General features: G+C 36.6%; 1 protein-coding gene across 6 annotated transcripts in view; it reads right to left on the bottom strand.

The window, feature by feature from the left end:
- vwa8 (von Willebrand factor A domain containing 8) overlaps positions 1-22,863 on the bottom strand; it is a 126,786-nt gene that overhangs the window by 60,744 nt on the left and 43,179 nt on the right. For all 6 annotated transcript variants that reach the window (XR_009272791.1, XR_009272792.1, XR_009272790.1 and 3 more), the window contains 11 exons: positions 20,326-20,494; positions 20,074-20,151; positions 19,242-19,357; positions 18,857-18,960; positions 18,218-18,324; positions 14,047-14,118; positions 13,047-13,123; positions 11,163-11,238; positions 1,891-2,026; positions 1,680-1,799; positions 1,317-1,522 (listed from right to left, as the gene is read on the bottom strand). Coding sequence is in view for 3 of the 6 variants with exons in the window: in XM_058786843.1 (XP_058642826.1) it covers positions 1,317-1,522; positions 1,680-1,799; positions 1,891-2,026; positions 11,163-11,238; positions 13,047-13,123; positions 14,047-14,118; positions 18,218-18,324; positions 18,857-18,960; positions 19,242-19,357; positions 20,074-20,151; positions 20,326-20,494 (1,261 nt within the window). In the remaining 3 variants the exon portion in view is untranslated. The remainder of the gene's footprint in view (positions 1-1,316; positions 1,523-1,679; positions 1,800-1,890; positions 2,027-11,162; positions 11,239-13,046; positions 13,124-14,046; positions 14,119-18,217; positions 18,325-18,856; positions 18,961-19,241; positions 19,358-20,073; positions 20,152-20,325; positions 20,495-22,863) is intronic.

Here is a 22,863-nt window from a genome sequence, read left to right on the forward strand (position 1 = left end):
AATGGCAGTGTGGCCTCTATGTGTCAGATCAGTCTGTGAGTGGGCCGAGAGAAGAGACAGGGCCTCTCCACACTCTCTCGCTCTCTCTCTCTCGTGCGGCACCTTTCATTTCAGACACAGGGTCACTCACCCTCATCTATTAAACAACACCGACACTAAGTCTGAATTCTTAAAAGAGGGAACATCCTAAAACCAAGAGGTTTAATGTATTGTGGGGATTTGAAAAGAGTTTTGACTTGTGGCATAAAGTCTGGTCCACTTTGCAGCTTATTCTGGACATGGTCTGCCCCTTTATACAGGAAGAGACTGAATGATGAAAAATGACCCCTCACAGTTTGTTTTTATAACTGCTGTTCACCTGAATTAAACTAACATTGAATTTCGGGGGCAGTAAGATCTTCTTTTTTTAAAAATGAATACATTCATTCAGCAGCAAGTGTGCATTATATGTGTTTACTGTCACTTTTGATCTATTTAATGTTATAAAAGCATTGTATTTAAAAAAAAAAAAAGCTGTTATTTTTATTTTTCTATGCATCAAATAATCCTGAAAAAAATGTTTGCATTATGATTTCTACGAAAATACTCTGCTTTTTTTCAACATTAACAATAAGAAATGTTTCTCTTTTAAACTCTTTTAAAAATATAAAAAAATCTTACCTACCCCAAACTTTTGAACAGTAGTGTAACTGATATTACAATAATAAAAAGGAGTGGAAAAGCAACGTCAAATAATAGTGTGCCAGTCTCACCATTATTTGCCTCCATTTTGCTGCTATATGCATCAGACATTCTGTGTATGGACTATATGTGTGCCATCTGAGGTTAAAGGGAGGTTAAAGTTCACCCAAAAATGAAAATTCTGTCATTAATTACTCACCCTCCTGTTGTTTCAAATACATAAGACCGTCGTTCATCTTCAGAACACAAATTAAGATATTTTTGATGAAATCTGAGAGCTTTCTGACATCTGAGAGCATTGTAACTACCACATTCAAGGCCCAGAAAGGTAGTAAAGACATTGTTAAAATAGTCCATGTGACAACGGTAATTTCCATGTAATTTCCAATAGTCCATGTGTTCAATGGTAATTTCTTTTAAATTTTAAATAACGACTTTATTAAATTATTTCTTCTGTTTTGGTCAGTTTTCGATGTGCGTTCTGTCTATGGAGGGACAGAAAGCTCTTGGATTTAATTTGTGTTCCGAAGATGAACGAAGGTCTTACAGGTTTGGAACGACATGAGGGTAATTAATGACAACATTTTCATTTTTGGGTGAACTATCCCTTTAAGACTACCAGCTTTAAAGATTACCTGCAGGTGTTTTACGATGTTGACCACTTCTCGTGTAGAGTAGGGGTAGGTTATTGTTCCCTGGTCAGCCATGGCCCGGAGCTCTCCGAATGCAGCCACCAGTTTCTGGAGGATTGCATCAGGAACGTCCGGCCCATATTGCTTCAGCATGGCAAACTCAGCCTGAGGTTTGGGGTTGTCCACTGCATGGCAGCTAAATATGTCCCCTGGAAGAGTAAATCATCAAAAGTATTTCAAACAGTATTACATAATCATTGTAACTGGGTTGCAGTGTTTTCTGAGATCCTTGACTCTGACTGGTCAATCACGGCATGCTGTGGTCAAATATTTTTAACGCTATATTGTATAATATATAAGTCTTACCAAGTGCTCCGAAGAAGTCATTTCCCAAAAACGGAAAGCCAGGTCGGTTTGCTAAAACAATCATACGGAAGTCTGGATGCATGGGAATGGCATTAGGCCTTCCGGCTGCTTCCAGTTGATCTGTGGAAAACAAAGAACGATTCCTGTTTTAAAAACTGTCGGTGATGGGTTTGTGACATGGAATGTGTTTAATCTTCTCTGTCTATTTCACCTGACACTATTCTTCTTCCATCTGCCAGGATCATCTCTCCACTCTCCACCAATGTCTTCAGGATACAGGTGACATTTGTGGGAGCTTTATCAGCTTCATCTATTACCAGGATATGTCCCATCTTCACAGCTTTAACCTTTAGAACAACAGAAGAGAGCACATTTTTATTCCATTATTTCATTCTTCCATCAAGCTCACTTATGTTAGGCAATGCTTCTTGCACCAAAAACAGGTGTAAAGTATTTTAAAACAAACATTTTCTATGTTCAGGCTAGAGCTGTGCAATTAATTGATTTCGGCCTCCAACGATTATGAAAATACAATAATCGATATAAAACGATTAGGCTATTGCACCCCATCCTGCCCCCTTTCCAGTCGTGCACTTTCGTTCCTCCATAAAAGCCCAATTTCACGTGCAAATCAGTAAAATCATGTAACGTGACTTTTGCAAAATGGGATGTGCATGATTTATTGAAGTGTATTAGATTTATTCATGTTTTTAAAAGCGCTAAAGAGGACTTGCGCTGCTCCTCAGGAGGATTTCTGTGATGTGCTCAGAGACTGAAAACAACACAGACATGTAAAGTCAACTTTAGCTCAAGGTGCATGCCTAAATGGTCAAATTCAAGCAAAATTGTGTCAAAATGCGGCGCTACGTAAACCTTCATCGGTCATGTAAAAAAATTAACAAACAGTTGAGAATAAAAATACATGTGTAACGATAAATTGGATCCGTGTGGCTCTTGAAGTGACAGTGGGCTATATTCCTGGTGCGACTCTGTGCTTAATATTAATCAAACAACAAAAGACAAATTCAAAATCACGCACTGCTCTTGAGTGAAGGACTTTTGTAGCTTTAATAAGAAACAAAGAAAGTTTAATTCTTACAGTGAAGATATGCTGTTTTCTTTTACATTTGATTATTCATTTGTTAACTGAATATTTGAGACTTGCATAAAAAAAAACCTTAAAGCTCAGTTTGTTTCATTTGTATCTTTTTATTCTATTGCATTTGTATTACTGACAATAATTTTGAGGACTTTTTTTGTTTGTTACTAATATCAGTTACCCTAATACTCTGCTGTGGTATTGAGGATTGTGAAATTTCGCTGGTCTCTAAAATGTAGATGTCATAACCTTATTTACAGAAAATATATTTAATACATATCACTATGCTTAAAACATTAAGCAGCAACTGTTGACTCATGGTCTTCACGGTCAAAAGTGATCGGACACCTGAAATGTAACTTTTTTTTTTTTTAAATCAATCTAATATATTTTTGTTTAATAATGTTTTTTCTATTTTCTTTTGTATTTTGAGATAATTTTATGGTACTAATTAATATTTATGCAATAATTATGATCAATTTGTCCCATTGAAAATAGTAAAAAAAACTTCTAATTTTATTTAAATTATTTTTCAATTTATGCAGTATTTCAGATGAAAATAGACACTAGGCCTTTAAAATCCAATTTTTGAATATAGATTAGCACCTCCTGGTGAGAGCAAAGAAAGAAAAAAACATGTAATTTCATGGTGCAACCACTAGTTGCCTGTATAGGACTCTGTAGAGAGGCTTGTGAATCCCCTAGTTGTTTTTATACATAATTAATTACTTTTATTAGGTTGTGGATTAAAATGTATATCCAGGCATTCTCAAAAACTACTTTTTGTCAAGGTTTATATATATTTTTTGCATTATTATTATATAGGTTTTTGCATTATTATTACTACAGTCAACCATGAACACAGAAAGCATTTTGTTACACAAAACATTAAGATTCTATAAAAATGTGGAGATGACCCTTTGGCGGCAATGCACACATAGTCCTTCACTCTGCTCACTTTGTCAGAAATTGTATACAAACCCGATTCCAAAAAAGTTGGGACACTGTACAAATTGTGAATAAAAAAGGAATGCAATAATTTACAAATCTCATAAACTTATATTTTATTCACAATAGAATATAGATAACTTATCAAATGTTGAAAGTGAGACATTTTGAAATGTCATGCCAAATATTGGCTCATTTTGGATTTCATGAGAGCTACACATTCCAAAAAAGTTGGGACAGGTAGCAATAAGAGGCCGGAAAAGTTAAATGTACATATAAGGAACAGCTGGAAGACCAATTTGCAACTTATTAGGTCAATTGGCAACATGATTGGGTATAAAAAGAGCCTCTCAGAGTGGCAGTGTCTCTCAGAAGTCAAGATGGGAAGAGGATCACCAATTCCCCCAATGCTGCGGTGAAAAATAGTGGAGCAATATCAGAAAGGAGTTTCTCAGAGAAAAATTGCAAAGAGTTTGAAGTTATCATCATCTACAGTGCATAATATCATCCAAAGATTCAGAGAATCTGGAACAATCTCTGTGCGTAAGGGTCAAGGCCGGAAAACCATACTGGATGCCCGTGATCTTCGGGCCCCTAGACGGCACTGCATCACAGAAAACATTGTCTGTGAACACAATCCACCGTGCCATTCGCCGTTGCCGGCTAAAACTCTATAGGTCAAAAAAGAAGCCATATCTAAACATGATCCAGAAGCACAAGCGTTTTCTCTGGGCCAAGGCTCATTTAAAATGGACTGTGGCAAAGTGGAAAACTGTTCTGTGGTCAGACGAATCAAAATTTGAAGTTCTTTTTGGAAAACTGGGACGCCATGTCATCTGGACTAAAGAGGACAAGGACAACCCAAGTTGTTATCAGCGCTCAGTTCAGAAGCCTGCATCTCTGATGGTATGGGGTTGCATGAGTGCGTGTGGCATGGGCAGCTTACACATCTGGAAAGGCACCATCAATGCTGAAAGGTATATCCAAGTTCTAGAACAACATATGCTCCCATCCAGACGTCGTCTCTTTCAGGGAAGACCTTGCATTTTCCAACATGACAATGCCAGACCACATACTGCATCAATTACAACATCATGGCTGCATAGAAGAAGGATCGGGGTTCTGAAATGGCCAGCCTGCAGTCCAGATCTTTCATCCATAGAAAACATTTGGCGCATCATAAAGAGGAAGATGCGACAAAGAAGACCTAAGACAGTTGAGCAACTAGAAGCCTGTATTAGACAAGAATGGGACAACATTCCTATTCCTAAACTTGAGCAACTTGTCTCCTCAGTCCCCAGACGTTTGCAGACTGTTATAAAAAGAAGAGGGGATGCCACACAGTGGTAAACATGGCCTTGTCCCAACTTTTTTGAGATGTGTTGATGCCATGAAATTTAAAATCAACTTATTTTTTCCCTTAAAATTATACATTTTCTCAGTTTAAACATTTGATATGTCATCTATGTTGTATTCTGAATAAAATATTGAAATTTGAAACTTCCACATCATTGCATTCTGTTTTTATTCACAATTTGTACAGTGTCCCAACTTTTTTGGAATCGGGTTTGTATATCCTGTCAGTAAAATTTGAACCACTCTTTATCTAGCTCACTACGAGTGCCCCAGCAGTCAAGGACAGCCGGAAAAGAGAGAGTGGACAATCGCCAATAAAGAAAAAAAATTAAAAGATTCCACCATCTCCAGAGAGGATCTCGACGCTGCTATAGCTAACGGTATCAAGCTAGCGCTTAAAGAGCAACAAAGTACTCTCGATTCGGTAGTGGCTTCGACTGTAAGAGAAGCGATAGACTCCGTGATCTACATTTGGATATACAAACGACCAACGATACTGTAAAATAGCTAAAAGCAGAAGTTGAAAAACTATCCATCGCGGCGAAACAGACATGATTCCATTCACGCAGCTGCACGTGAGGATAGGAGGACAGTCACAAACTTAAGAAATCAGCTGGAGCAACTCGCTGAGAAGATGACGGACATTGAAGATAGGAGCAGGAGAAATAACGTGTGACTGGTGGGGTTGCCGGAGGGGGCGGAAGGCTCCGATACAGCTGGCTTCCTCAGAGCTAATCTTTCCAAGTGGATCCCTTCCCTGAAAGGCTGTGACATCGAGATTGACCGGGCCCATCGTGTGTATGACGGAAGGAAAAACTCAGATCGGCCGCGTACTCTCATCTTCCGTGTACTAAAATGGCATGACAGATCGGCGATACTGAAAGGTGCTCGGCAGGCATATCCGGTGAAATATACACAGGACAATGTCACGCTACTATTTTTTCCCGATTTTAGTCCAGTCACGACTACCAAGAGAAAGACCTTTAATCCAGTCTTGAAGAAGATGACAGCACTTGGTCTCCAGCCCTTCCTCACCTATCTGGCGGTGATTAAACTACAGCACAAAGGTGAACAGATGATGTTCAACTCTCCTCAAAAGGCGGAGGATTTTGTTACTTCACTGTCACTGAGGACGCATTCTGCAGCGCTACAGAGCAGCGGGAAGGCGTCGCCTACTGTCTCCATCCTCTCAGCTCAACGAGGGAAAATTAACAATGAGGTCTGTGGTGATCCTAACTGCCCTGAAGAGGACAATAACAAGGTGGCCATGGACACTTGTTAATTTCTTTTTGGAATCTTGCCCCTGCCCTGTACGTTCAACCGCTGATTGGTAAATAATGATTTATTTTCTTTATTTTTATTATTCTTCTTCTTCGGGCTGATGGAGAGCAGGTTCAATTACTACGCTTTTGGCTCAGTGGGCCTTTTGGGGACATGTCTTGCGTTGAAGTGGACTAGTCACGCATCAACATTTGTTTCTGTTGTTTCTGCAGACCTACACTCTCAGTAATGTGCGGTCTGCGTTGGTTTATATATACTTGTCGTTCCTTGTTTTTGCTTTTTTTTATACCATTCAACAGACACCAATACTTTTATTTATTCTGCTTTTCTTTTAAAAGAACTATACATCTAGGTGGATTGGTATCTAGGATACACACTAATGTTTACATGTCACTGGCAGTATGGCATTGCTTTTGTTTCTCTTCATTTAGACAGAATCTTGGCATTGCGAGCACACAATGCATGTTTTGAATATCTTATCACTGAATGTGAAAAAAGTCTTAAAATCTCCTATTAAGCATACCCGGATATTACAATATTTGCACCGGAAATCGATTTCCTGTGCCATGATACAAGAGTCTCATTTAAAACAATGCGATGTGGCACGTTTTCAAAACAAGTATTACAAACTGGCAGCCTTCTCTTGTGCCCGTAATAAAACTAAGGGGGTGCTTATCTTAGTAGATAGGAAGTTACATTTAACTATTGAAAATGAATGGGAATGATGATGAAGATAGATATTTTTTTATACGCTGTAAAATACATCACCCTGATACTACAGTCAACCCATCCTCTAATGGATAATCCAGAATACTACATCTAAAGACTTCACTTTTTTTTCTAAAAAGGGTGGAATGTCTGATGGGAGGACCTTTCAAATTTTGTAACAACACACCCTTATGGCACAACTTTAATTTTTTTATGTTGAAATGGGTCATTTGTCCAGCTCTCTTGGTCTACATTGGGAAGAAACACATGCGGTGACTTAAATGATATTTTACTACATATTGAAATTGAATCTGTTGATGGTGTGTCTGTTGGTTCCCCCCTCCCTGTTATTTAAAAAAAAAAAATAAGATAAAAAGTTGATCACAAAAAAAACATACAAAAATGTAACAAAAATGAACAGGAATGCTTTATCAGAGCCTAATCCTTCTGGGTCTGATCTGACTTCAACCTCTTATTTCAGTCTTCTAACTCATTTTGGCTATATGGTTATAGCCATACCAATTCATTTGAGTGTGTATAATTGTGTATGTATCTGTTTTACACTCTTAATGTTTTAGAGTATAACCCATTCCTTGCTGTCCACTTTTTTACTGCATTGTAGTTGAATTATTGATTTTATTTTACATAGCTGCTGTGTTACATGCACACCAGTTAATAGGGGGGTGTGTGTGTGTACAAGTGTGTACTTGTTTTTCTATTCAGGTGGGGACTTAAACCTGAATACACACAGACTCATGGGGACTTAAACTGAGGTCCCCATGGGCAAACAAGCTAATAAATCACACAGAATTAAGTTTTTTGAAAATCTAAAAAATGCAGAAAGTCTCCTGTAAGGGGTAGGTTTTAGGATTTAGGATTTAGGATTGGTGTAGGGCAATAGCACATACAGTAAGTACAGTATAAAAACCATTACGCCTATGAATGTCCCCACAAGGATAGTGAAACAAGTGTGTGTGTGTGTGTGTGTGCGAGTGGATGTGTTGATTTTGCACTCTAGATGTTTTAGAGTTTCACCCCTTCATTGCTGTGTAATTTTTTTCTGCATTGTTGGGGATTTGTAGATTGTACACACAAAAATGTTCTGTATTTTTGATTTTCCCCCCCCATTTCCCATTAATTTCCTGAATAAATTTAGTGAATCAGGGTATACAAATAATAGGTCTACTTATGTATTTATTTCAGTCAACATGTAATTAATGAAAGAACTATGAGTTTCTCTTTGTAGTGTATTTTTTAGGTTTGATAACTTGAAAAGTAAAGTAAACTTGAAAGTAACTTGAAAGTAAAGTAATTAGTAATCTGATTGCTTTTTAAATGCAGTAATCAGTAATGTAATCAAATTACAATTTTAAAGAAGTAATTTGTAGTGGATTACTTTTTTAGTAACTTACCCAACACTGTTCACATACCAAGTGCCATAAAAGTCACAGAGTTTCGTACCATTCTGGTGAAGCTACAATTTTTAAAAATTCTAAATGTAAAATTCTCCGGTCAGAAATGACCGAAGCCCGCACAAGGGTTAAAGTTCAGAGTCAGTAAGATTTTCTTTTTTTTTTTTTAATTAACACTTTTATTCAGCAAGTATGCATTATATATATCTTTACTATCACTTTTTATCTATAAAAATAAAACAGATTTGTATTTCAAACAAATGCTGTTATTTTGAATTTTCTATGTATCAAATAATCCTGAAAAAAATGTTTTGCATTATGATTTCTACAAAAATATTCACCGTTTTCTGTTTTCAACATTGATAATAATAAGAAATGTTAACTTGAGCATCACATCAGCATATCAGAATGATTTCCGAAGGATCATGTGACACTGAAGACAGGAGTAATGATGCTGCAAATTCAGCTTTGACATCACAAGAATATTTTAAAATATATTCAAATAGAAAATGGCTATTTCAAACTGCAATAATATTTTACAATTTTACTGTTTTTACTGTATATTTGATCAAACAAAAGCAGTCTTGACTTTTGAGAAAAGACACTTCTATCAAAAACATTTAAAAAATCCTGCAGACCCCAAACTTTTGAATGGTAGTGTACACTTAAGACTTTTATACGTAAATTACATCTTTTTTGATTGGCTTACCTCTTGGATGTGAAAACAACTGTACAACTGTTTAAACATCTTAAAGAAAACAACAAACATTTTGTAACAACCAGCCCAAACTAAAGTATTTTATGTAAAATCTTTACATTTAATTTGGTAATGATTCATGTTAACTGATTCATGTTGACGTCAACATGAAACTGCTTGGGATTCGTTTGAAAAACGACTCGTTTCAATGATTTAGAGTCGACTCTTTCTTTTGAGAGACAATAACTTTATACACGGTGCACTTTCAGATTTAAAACTTTGCAGGATGTTTTCATTCACTTAGAGCCGTGTTGCACACTGCATGAAAGGTAGTTTTCAAAAATTCATAATAGGGGCACTTTAAATGAATTATATGGAATCAGATCATGACTTGCTGAACTGAAATCAATCTGAATCATGGGACTCCAAAGATTCCAATACTGAATAGATGCTGATATACAGATGTCAAACAAAACAGTTTCCACGCTTTCCTTTTCCCATATTTGAACCATTGCACTCCATCTCCAGATCATCTTTATTCCAAAACAGCAAAGAGAAATGGAGTTAATGGAGAGATGAAGATTATAGCCGTGTTCAGCTTGTTTTCATCACCTCCGACATGTAGGTGACATTAGCGCCTGCTATTTACAACCCAGAGCTGAAAGGTGGTTTGCGGAGAGCGAGGGGTGTTTTCTTGTTGCTTTTATCCATCATCCCGGCACAATGCGAGACCATTTGGAAGCATTGATATCAGATGAGGCGTCAGAAGGGGCTTCAAAGCCTAAAGACTATTTATACCCTGAGAGCTGCCGCTGGGTGCTAATTGAGGGGCCAAACTCCGAGTCACAGCCTGCTTTTCATCTCCCTCCACCTTGTATCGAGCAGAGACATCGTTAAAAGCCTTTTGTAGAGAACACCCGCGACCCTGCTTCACAAACAACGTCTAAATGGCACCATCACGCTAACAAAACAACAGGCCGACTTCAGAAACGAGCAGCGTGGAGGATTATAACACACTGTCCTTGAGGTCATTCATTAATTTTTAACGCTTTTTCCCTCATCTGTGCTGGGGCGTCCTCCGGGTGTGAGCTGGCAACGTGTTTGTCCTCGCTGGAGCAGTGGTCTGGACCATCTGCTGATAGATGTATAAATATCACTATGCAAAGTTTACACTTCACATGACTGATTTTCAGGAGATCACAGGACACCCAGAACCACTGAGGTGGTCAATCTTACATTTTTGTTTGGCTCTTCACATTATGCTTTGAAATGTGGCTGATATGAGATTTGGACATGGCCCTGAACTGACTTGTTTGCGCAAAAGAAAGCATGCAACATGCTGTCATACGGAAAGCCACTGAAATGAGTGTTTACACATTCATTTGCAAGGTGATGTGCCATGGGAACCAGAAAATTTGTGCACAGGCAATAAGGAGGACAAAGACCAGGATGAGGAGATAATATTTAAATACAATACATTGCCAAAGGTATTGGGACAACCCCTTCTAATGAACAGGTTTGACTACTTTAGTAATTTCCAAGAGTACAAATCCTAATTTTTAAGCATAAAATGATATTCTAGGGAATTGTGTGCTTTTAATTTTATAGCAACAGTTTGGACGGGACCCTTTTCTATTCTAACATGACAATGTCTCTGTATAAGGCAAGATTACAGTCTGTAAAAAGGGTTCATATGTGTATTTCTGTGCTTTAGTACAACGGCAATATAAAAGCTAATTACAACATATCTAACATTTCACTACTATACACAATGTAAATGAGTGTTTACATGAAAGTATAAATCTGTCTTTATATTTCAGGAAGAGGGCCCCTAACAAGGGATCATTATATTTGGGAGTCTTTGGCATCAGAAAGTTTGAAAACCCCTGTTTTTGAACAAAGACGTAGAGACTAAACTCATGTCTGTGTGGGCAGCTCACTAGGTTTGAATCAGAGCCATAATGTCAGAGGTGAATACTGACCAATGGAGAGTCTTCATAGATGATGATGCCATCTCTCACAGAGGGCTGCAGTGTTAAAGTCTGGACTGTAGTGTCTCTGTTGAAGCATACAAGATCAGAGCTTAGACTGTGTTTACCATGACTTTGTTCATAGTTAAATCATAGATAATATCTCTAGAGAGTGAGATGATTTGTGGATTCATACTTGTGGGTCCTATAGAAGTATAAAGTAAACTGACCTAAATTCAGTGTGATGGACAGAGCGCTGTTGAGTTCTTGTGCAGGTTTGAAATGTGACACATATCTCTGTGGGCTTAGTGGAAAGGAGAATCCCTGAAGTGATTACTTTAGTCTAATTTAAGATTTCCATAATCGCTAACCAGGCCATAATGCATGCGAATTTGACTTTGGTTTAACTTTCAAGAAGAAACTTTCAAGATGGCATCAACCTCTGAACCTCATAGATGGGTTAGACACAGTGACATCTTATGAGTTTCCTTGACTTTTCCAATTGTTTGTGATAAATGGATAACAAATCAGATTGCATTTACAAAGAAATTGGCAGATTAGTTGCTGAGGATGACTAAAAATGCAGTTTCTTTTACATGTCTTTTTCAGGGCTGGAAATCACTATTTTAAATTTCAGATACATTACTGTTCAAAGGTTTGGGGGCAGTATGTTTTTGTTTTAATTTTATGAAAAGTCTCTTATGCTCACCAAGGCTGCATTTTTTTGATAAAAAATACAGTAAAACACTGACATTGTGAAATATCATTACAAATTAAAGTAACAGTTTTCTAATTTAATATATTTTAAAATGTAATTTATTCCTGTGATGCAAAGCTGAATTTTCAGCATCATTACTCCAGTCGTCAGTGTCACATGATCCTTCAGAAATTATTCTGATATGCTGCTCAAGAAACATTTATTTTATTATTATCAATGTTGAGAACAGTGCTGCCTAATATTTGTGTAGAAACTGTACTGCATTTTTTAGGATTCCTTGAGGAATAGAAAGTATTTTTTAACTGAAATCTTTTGCAACATTATAAAAGTTAAAACAAACAAGCAAACAAAAACTAATTCTTACTGATGCCAAATGTTCCAATGGTAGTGCATTTTAACATATTCAGTGACTGTGAGAACCCTGTTATAAGCACTTTATACTTTATGCTGGCAGTAGAAAATACAGATGAATATTTAACTGTGACAAAACAGTTGGTCAAATTTAATCAATAAATTTATACTTTATTTACTGTACATCCTCATAGTCCAAAATATCCCGGATGAGCCCCCAGTATTTTGTCTAATTGGGGACCAGACTGAGAACTGAAGAAAAACTACAGCTTTTTGAACATTTTCTGCTCTTTTTAGTAATTTTGACTACTTTTGTGTTTCACAGAAGAAAGAAAAATAATAACAGGGTTGGAACAAGGTTAAAGGTAAAATGGGAACTACTCCTTTAATTGCAAAGGCAAAAGTACAACTTAAAAGTTCCCCCTGCCCTGTTGACAGGTGTCCTAATTTATCAGGATTAAAATAGCTCACTCGAGCCTCAGAGAGGAGATTTTTTATTTCAGGCACTCGGTGAGTCTGCAAAAGGAAGTTTCACCTTCTAATAGAAAACACTCATATGATACATCCGTGTCCAGATGTTTATCGTTCTGATGAATAAATGTGTCCTCTCTTTTTTCTCTGTTCTATTCATTTACAAAGAGGATACATTACTCACTTATTCACTAACGATGAAAAGCTGCATGTGATGTCAGTGGATATGGGCCATTCCCGGTGTGGCCTCGTAACCAGGTTCTAATTGAATCTAAAGGAGAGTAGTTTCTGATAATAGGTCTTCCTTTCTGAGAGGGCTTTATCTGAGGAGAACTCAAGGGACCTCTTTATTTTACCTGTGAAGCTGAAGATATTCTCTCGGTCTGTTCATCAGATGCAAGAATCGATCAACAATCTTGTTTTTCCCAACGCCCTGTGAACAGAGTAAGAACATAGATTAGAAATAGAAATGAAAATATATCATTTACTCATCCTCATGTCATTCTGACCCTGTATTATTTTCTTATTTCTAATGATGCTGAAAAGTCAGCTTTGCCATCACAGGAATAAATTACATTTTAAAATATATTAGGATAATATAGTAACATTTTAGTATAGGGACCAGTTCTCACTATTAACTTGTTGCTTATTAGCATGCACATTATTAATATATTGGATGTTTATTTGTACTTACAAAGCACATATTGTGCGCAACCATATTCTACATCCCTAATCCTACCCAATACCTAAATCTAACAACTACCTTACTAACTATTAATAAGCAGCAAATTAGGAGTTTATTGAGGCAAAAGTTGTAGTTAATGGTTTGTTAATAGTGAGAATTGGACCTTAAAATAAAGTGTGACGATAATATTACAGTATTATTTCACGATACTCCTGTTTTTACTGTATATTCAATTAAAAAAATATAGCGTCGATGAACATAAGAGACTTCTTTCAAAAGCATTAAAAAACTTTTGAACATTAGTGTATTCACAGGTCTCCAATTGCATTTTGTATGTCTAGCACACATTCATGTGTTCTGTGCGTCAATCAATCTATCCATCTAAACTGAAGTGACACCAGTCAGGACGCCCACTCTCTTTCCATACACAAACGCAGTAAAGCCTCAGGTCTCAAGTGCAGAGTGTGGGCGAGCGCCTGGGTGCCGTAGGGCACACTGAGCTCTAGTTCACCCTGTAGCTGGTGGGCAGATGCTTTACAAACGCAGCTGTGCTTCATGGCACGACGCCACCACTCTGGGCTAGTCTACTGTACGTCTCGCTCTGCTCTTAGTATTGGAGTGGACAGACGTCTCTGCAGACTGCTGTCCTGAGGATGGGAATCCTCATTTACCTGGTTGCCCACAAGAAGCAGGTGTTCCCCCAACAGGAAGTCCTTCAGCATGTCCTGCATCACCATCATGTGCTGTGAACAAACAGACAAAACATTTTATAGTGAGAGCATTAAGTAGTTAAAGCTAGATATAAACAAAGTTTAAAAAGACAAAGTTATTGAAAGGGACAATCAAGGTACAATAACAACTTCTTTTTGGTGGAATAATGTTATGAAGAATTACCAACTTTTAACTCTGCTTTGTTTAAAGTAAAAATCCAGGTTACAGTAACACTTACAATGGACAGTGTTCAAAAGGGTTTAAAAGGCAACATGTAAAGTCCTATTTTTGTTAAAGCACTTATACATGTAATTTAGTTAAAACCAGGATTATAATTCGACTTGCATGGCTGACAAAATCATCTTTTTAAGCTGGGTCTACGTTTCTAGGTGGTTATTATAGGTATTTCTAGGTCACTAATAAAAATAAAAATAAAAATAGGCTACTGTTCAAAGGTTTGGGGCCGGTAAGGTTTTTAAATTTTTTTTAAATAAGTCTCTTATGCTCATGAAGGCTGCATTTACTTGGTCAAAATATAGTAAAAACAGTACTATTGTGAAATATTATTACAAATGACTGTTTTTTATTTAAATATATTTTAAAGTTTATTCCTTTGATGTCAAAGCTGAATTTTCAGCATCATTACTCCAGTCTTCAGTGTCACATGATCCTTCAGAAATCATTCCAATATGCTGATTTGCTGCTCAAGAAACATTTCTTATCAATTTTGAAAACAGTTGTGCTGCTTAACATTTTTGTGGAAAAAATGTTTTGTTCAGCATTCTTTGTTGAATAGAAATTTCAAAAGAACAGCATTTATTTAAAATAAATATAAATTAGAAATAGAAAATAGATTTCAATGAGATTTTTTTGTATAATTATAAAAGCTTTTTTGGTCACTTTTGTTCAATATTATGGTTTTTAAGAAAAATGTAAGAAAGATATCCATCTTTAAAACTTCATAAACCGTAATCTCTAGCTTCCACTAACTGTCGTACACACGTTCATGAGACAGTGGCGTCCAGCAGATGACGTAGGATGTAGGTGTAGCATAAGCTCTGGTGAGAATATACTAGTGTCCCGAGAACCAAGTTTTGTTATCAGCAAAGGAAAACCAGTCTCCTCTTGGCTTATATCGAAATCATCCGACATTTTTCTTTACAAATCCTCATTTTGTACTTCTAATTCGTGACCGGTGTTTTGTTTTGCTCTCTTTTCTGTGCCTCCGTGTTCGTCACTGTGTTCAACTACGTCCTACGTCATCTGCTGCAAACAACTTTTTAAAAATGGATATTTTTCTTACAAAAACACATTCAGAGGCCTTATTTTGGGTGAACCATCCCTTTTGCTAAAAAAAAAAAAAAAAAATTCAAGTGTTTTCACAAAATGGCCTCAGACTATTGTGGTCCACTGTATGTCATGTGACCGGATCTACCTCATATTGCTCCTGCAGTAAAGCATGAAAACACACAAGCATCAATTATGCCTGATAGGGTCACCTACATTTTACAGACACACAAAAGCTGAATAGATAAAAGGGAGCAGAAATGAATTCTGGTTCGGATATGACACAAGGAATTTATTTTCTGTTTATGAGGCTGCACAGACACAAAGTGTTTTTTCAGTATGATAAGGACACATGGATGATGCTGTTTACTGCAAACGCACATTACACATCACGAGAAATGCGAGCGGACACAAGAGTTTGCCATATTGGGGGATGTGTCCTCATTTCCGCCTCAGTGGACTACTGCACTTCTCCTTCTAGTGCTCGAAAGACAAAAAGCAGGTCATGAAAAAGTGGGACAAGAGTAACTTTATTTCCTACACCTCTTTCTGGGCCTCTGAAGGGAGGAGAGAGGTGGCAGTGAGGGAGGAATATCTGGGTCATCCCTCGTTCTCTTCTCACATCTCTCAGCAACTGAGCATGAGACAAAATTCCACACATACAGTGTGGCAGCAATACTGGATGTTGCCACTGGCAACACATCATATTTTCTTATTACTGCATGATATTATGGTTGCTACACTAGCGTGTCCAATGTTTCAAACACTTGATTTAGAATGTTTTATTTATTTTTATTTTTTTTACTTTTTTGAAACAGTATTTGAAACTTTTTTGGAAAACAGTAATTTTTGCAATTCAGTTTGTACAGTCTATATGATTATATCTCCAGTTGTGGATGAGAAACAATGTGGTTTGATTGAGAAGTATGAGGCTTAACTTTGAATACTGAACATGCCGTAGTGAGAAGACCTTCAAATCCCTAGTAATGAAGTATGATTACATCCTGATTGACTGTGAAGCTGTTGAGATCTTGCTGTACTTGTGTGTGCATGTGTGTGTTGGCCAGTGTTCTTTTGTGGGTCCTCTCTGAGATCTGACCTTTGAGCAAAACACCCAGCTGATTTACAAGGCTTAGACAGAGACAGACAGAGACAGATTGAGCTTTCAAAATTGCCAGACCAAACCATTTTTGGCGGCCCGTGTGATTATTGTGGAAACCGCAACTGCAATAATCACAAACATTTCTTCTGACCATGTTAATAAAAAGCAGGGCTGGTGGGTAATGTGGTATGTATGTGCAAATATGGTGTAAGTGTCGGTCGCCAAGCAACACTGCATCTTGATGTTTTAATATAGAATTCAACTAGTGTGTGTGTTTGTATCTGCTATTCTATTCTATTCTATTCTATTCTATTCTATTCTATTCTATTCTATTCTATTCATTTAAACATGGCTCATCCAATCAGGTTTGTATGTTTTTCTGTTATTTGGTTGTAACTTAAGTCTTATTTACAATAATGTAAATATATATATATATATATATATATATATATATTAGGGCTGGAACGGTCACGGTTCGGTATGTACCTCGGTTCGATACGATTTCGGTACAACAGGGGAAAAAAACTCAAAAAAACAAATCTACTATGCCATATCTATACTATGCATATGACAGTAGTACAAATTACAATTTTTTCCACCTAGATGTGGAAATACTAAATATTATTACATATATGTAAAATCTGCAGTACATATACATACAAGGAATAAATTCTAGAAATATATTTGATTTAGTTTACAGATAAACAAGGGGGGGAAAACTGTGCGACATGTAACGTAGCCTATATATGCTGAGTTTTTCAGTTCATTTTTGTGACACACTTAATTTGTTCACAGAAAGGAAACTCAAATGGCAGAAAGTGACATTCTATTTGTTTTCCTTATTTTACAAAAGCACATTTTGTTTTCATTGTAAGTGTACACAAATAAAAACAGACCTTTATACAGTGATGCATTATTAAAAGTGTTGATTTTGCTGGTATAAGGAAACCATTGAAAGGATCGTGCCAGAGCACACAAAACACATCAGTTCCAGCATTGTTAAACTGACAGCACAGTTGGTATTTTATCAAAATAAAATACAGTGAACCAAACATCAGCTTGCCCGCCTCTGTGTCACCATTGGAACGCGACTGAAGTACAATGCCTAGATCATTTACATAATAAATAATAGTTTAGTATTCAGATAAGTTACATTGCAAATATGGAAATATTATGGAATATTTGGATTTGTGCCGAATGAGAGCGGTAGGTAGGATACACGAGCACAAAGCTCCATTTCGCAAACAGTTGCATGCGCAAGCCTTTAAAGTATACTCCTTTGTCAGTCTATGTGAGAGACGCATTCAGAATCAGCACATGGTAACTGTCTAGGGGGCTTTGTTTTCAAGTGTGTAACTCATGGCATTGGCTGTTCTTCTGCTGGCGGTTATCAAACAGCGTTACATTGCTGCGGGCGCCCCCTTCTGGATTGGGGGTGAAGTGCCTGTATTCGTTGTAAGGCCTCGGTTCGGTGAGGTGCGAATACATGTATCGTTCCACCCCTAATATATATATGTTTTCTTTCTTGCCCTTCTGCACTAAAGGGATAATTCACACTCACACAAAAAAAAAAAACTCTTATCAAGAAACAACGTAATAGAGGTTTTTAAACTAATGAAGGAGTAAATGATGACAGAATTCCATTCCTTTAAATTAGCAGCGCAGCTCATGAGGCTAAAGATATTACTGTGCAGAGAAGAGGACAATGTTTCCTTCCGGTAATGGGCAGATAAGGAGCTCACCTGAACGTTCTCATAAAAGAGCACATCCGGGACCTTCATCTTCTCATCAGGGCTGTACACAGGAGCCGAGATGTTCCCTATGGTCAGAAGTCCATCTTTTACTGTGCCTAACAGGGGAGAGTAGAAATAAAAAAGAAAAAGAATAGAAAAGTGAGATATTCTCAAAAAAGAGATTTTATCAAACAATGATTACTTATTCAGTCATGTCACTTATTTCCTCCCATCTACACTTTACAGACACCACATAGTATACTGCACGTCTGAAATCTAAAGTCTCTTACAGACAGCAGGGAAAATGGGACAAAAATATCAGTGCAGGCTAAAATTACTGAAGAACTGCTGAAGCTGGGGTTGTGTGCAATTCAGGAACAAACTGACAATGACTTTCCAAATTCAGCAGGATGCAGAATGGAAATTGAATTTAAGGAAGAAGAAATTGATTCAAAGAAATTAGTTTTCTGGTGTTTACAATATTTGGACTACTGAAATTCCTGTTGTGTGACCGTGTTGAATTGCTCAGTATTATAATTTCACATCCTGTTGTTGAATTCAATTAAAAATCACATGAACTGTAACGTGAGTTGTGAGTTTAGCTTAGCATTGGTCTGAACTCTGGTATGGTGTTGTACTGTAACTCACATGTGTAGAGATGGCTCTGTTCTGATGCTGGGTCAGGCTGATCCTCTATTGAGCAGTTCACCAGACTCTTCTGAAGAGCCGAGCGAGCCAGGCTGGGCAGAAACCTACAAATCCAAGAAAAATTATTTGTTCTGTATTCACACTTTTCCCAGTCTTTCTGAATTTCACAAGCAAAAAAAAAAAAAAATAAGGAAATAAACATGTAAGGTATAGTGTCACCAGCAGCATCAATGGAAAATAAATCCCTGTTTTTAAACAAGATTGGTCAGTAGTTTTTTTTGCCCCAAACTGCACAAACTTGTGCAGAGTTTGTTTTATTTTGAATGTTATTTAGTTGTTGAGTGGTGACTTTGAGGCTTGAATGAATGTATTTGAGTTTGTCTACCTGGACAGACAGGCTTTGTTCACAGCGTGAGCAACACTCTCCTGTGGATACTGAGAAAGACGCCGACAGATTCTCAGCAGTTGCCTGGTAGACAATGAAGAAGCAAGGGACAGGGCCTGAACACAGCACAAAAACACAAAACAACATTTACTTTTCATCTCAAAACAAAACAGTCCTTTAAAGCGAATAATAAAAAGTGTATGTCATCACGTTGTAAAGCATGTACAATCATTTCACTTTAGAAGACACGAATTCATCCACTGAGGTTGTGTTAAATCCCATTGTGTTTACTTTGTGTGGTTTTTAAAGCATCATCTTTGGAGATCGTGTACATTTGCATAATACAGATTCATGAAAACAAATGAATCTCAGTTTGTTTTCATCTTAAGAACTCAAGTCATATTCATCCGGGATGGCATTGAGGGCGAGTAAATGATGAGAGAATTTTCCCTTTTGGGTGGACTATCGCTTTAAGAATTTTTTGAAATCCCTATAATGGAAAAATATTAACCAAGGCTGCTGTAAAACAGGACAATTGCTGATGCGCTATATTACAACTACAGCTATATTATTTAAGGTTTCTGGGACAGAGCTAACTTAAACACCAGTAAGCAGCAGAGTAAGCACTTTCTAAACAAGAAACCTTATGTTGTGTTGTATAAACAGGAACCCTTAACAAATATGCTGATCAGGTATATGAAGAACTCCAATCTCCCTATACGAGCCTGCTCTTGGACCACTGGAGTCAGGGAATGGGCCACAGTCTCTCCTTGCTGTGAAGGCATTGATTTGTTCTTCAAAGGTTTTGGGGATCTAACATCAGAAAGCTCACCGTAGGATCGTTGGATTTTCTCAGACTGTGAGTCAAGTGTTGCAGCTGATCCACTGCTTCTTTGGGAACATTTGGGATCTGTTATGAAAATAATGTATACAAGACTCAAATCCAAAAAGCAAGCATCAAAGCTATATGATATTTTCATTCAACAAAAAATGCAGTTCGTAAAAATGTTGGGTGTAAGCAGATTTAATCAAACACATTACTGAATTTGACATAATAGATCAGTCTGAAGGTGATGTGACTGACCATGCCCTGGATGACAGCCGTTTCCTCAGCCTTGGCCAGAGGTTTGACGGTGTGAAACAGGAACATGGTGAGGATCTCCGGGCCGAGCCACTGCTGCGTGGTGCTCCCGACCTGAGGTGGCTCCGCTAGAGCAATGATCCGGAATGACGGGTGGATTGGGAAGATGGATCTGTGGAGAAGATCAGCACTGGTTACTTATTTCCATCAAGCACAGTCTCCTTCCCAATTCTTGATCCATAATGGAGTAATAATTCAAAACAACAACAAAAACATTTCAATGCTTAGACAGATGTTAATATCGTGGCTGCAAACCATCTCTCTCTCTCTCTATATATATATATATATACACACACACACACAACACCAATCAAAAGTTTTTTTTTTTTTCTTTAAATAAAATCAAACTTTATTCAGCAATGATGCAATAAATCAATCAAAGTGACATTGAAAACATTTATCATGGTTTCCACAAAAATATTAAGCAGCTGTTTTCAGTAGTTTTTCTCTGAAGGTGAAACTGAAGAAATGGATGCAGAAAATTCAGCTGTGCATATTAAATAATTAAATCAATTCTAAAATACATTAAAATAACAACAAGTTTTTTTGTTTTTGTTTTTTTTTTAATAACATTTCACAATAATACTTAGAGCTGCTTGATTTGGGGGAAATCTAATTGCAATTTATTTCTCAAAAAAATGTTGATTCCAAGTTTGCTGTGCTTGTTTGTAAAGCTGCAAAATTTGGCAAAAAATGTGTGATTGTATATTAATGAATATAAATTCTATTTTAATGTATATAAATAATAATAATAATAATAAATATTATTATTGAATTATTTTAATTACTATTATTATTATTATTGTTATTATTATCACTAAATAAAAATAGAAGCATAACTAAAAAAGCTAAATGAGATATATTACTCTTGTAATATTTCACTGTTAAATAAAAAAAAAAAAATCATTTAAGAATTAAGTAATATGTGACCCTGGACCACAAAACCAGTCATAAGGGTAAATTTTTCGAAATTGAGATTTATACGTCAAAAAATCTGTAATCTGAGGGTGAAAAAAAAGTCAAAATATTGAGAAAATCGTCTTTAAAGTTGTCCAAATTAAGTTCTTAGCAATGCATATTACTAATCAAAAATTAAGTTTTGATATATTTACAGTAGGAAATTTACAAAATATCTTCATGGAACATGATGTTTACTTAATGTCCTAATGATTTTTGGCATAAAAGAAAAATCAATAATTTTGACCCATACAATGAATTTTTGGCTATTGCTACAAATATACCCCAGGGACTTAAGACTGGTTTTGTGGTCCAGGGTCACATATAGTAGTGCCACTTCACACTGAAACATGCAGGGCATTTATTTATTGAATTTATTTATTTAATTAAAGCGCAGCCTTTGTGATTTGATGAATGCAAAGAGCCACATTGCGATTACAGTTTTATTTAGATTAAATCGTTCAGCCCTAATATTACTGGGTATTTTATAGCATTTTTGGTCAAATAAATGCAGTCTTGGTGAGCATAAGAGACTTGTCTTTCAAAAACATTAACAATTTTTTACTAAATCCAAACTTCTGAATGGTACAAGTGTATCTTTCTGAGGGATCCGAACATTAGACACAAGTGACTGAAGTTTATATTCAATCAGGTTTCTTAATGACTACTTTTTCTCTCCTTTTTAAATACAAATAATAGGCAGTATAAGTAATAAGTTGGTAATGCATTCTGAACACAGCTGATGTGAAGTTATTACACAGATTATCAAGACAATGGAGCAGGTGACCTGAAAACAGACATTACAGTCACAGCAACTGTCATTCTTTGTTATGATTGTTATGTTATGATTATGATATGTTTCAGGGGGCTGGCATAACCAAAGGCACCTGATCACTGATGACTATATGAGAACAAGAGGAGGTGAAGTCAGTCCATTCATCTGTCAAATTGAATAGGATATGCTCATGTCAAGATCCGTGCCCTTTCTGATCTCTGGCACATTGATATTGTATCGCTGACAATAGCTTGCGCTCGAGCTGCATCGCCACCTAATCCCACTGGACAGCTCCGTCTATTTATAAACAGTGAACCCCCTGCATGAAATGCACAGATACACCTACTGACACAGAGAGAGTGATCGCGATTCTTCATTATCACACCATTTTAGATCTTCATCAGATCAACTGCCTCCTGTTGCCTAGCAACACCTTCCTATCTTCCAAGTCCATGTCCCTGGTTTCAAAGACACCAGCTCCCGTTTCTAACATTTACACATCATTACTGCATGTAGCACTTATTAACAGTAATCATATACAGGTGCACTGCTATCATCTTTACCCACAACACTCAATGTGTCACTGAAAAACTATAAGAAAACTATAAGACAATTTATGCAAACAAGGTAATAGTGAGATACAGTGACCAGGGGCTGTAATGTCTAACAAAAATCCCCCAAAATAAAATAAAATAAAATAAAATAAATAATAATATTATATATATACACACACACACACACACACACAC

Source organism: Onychostoma macrolepis, chromosome 09, assembly GCF_012432095.1.
Source record: "Onychostoma macrolepis isolate SWU-2019 chromosome 09, ASM1243209v1, whole genome shotgun sequence".
Taxonomy (NCBI): Eukaryota; Metazoa; Chordata; class Actinopteri; order Cypriniformes; family Cyprinidae; genus Onychostoma; species Onychostoma macrolepis.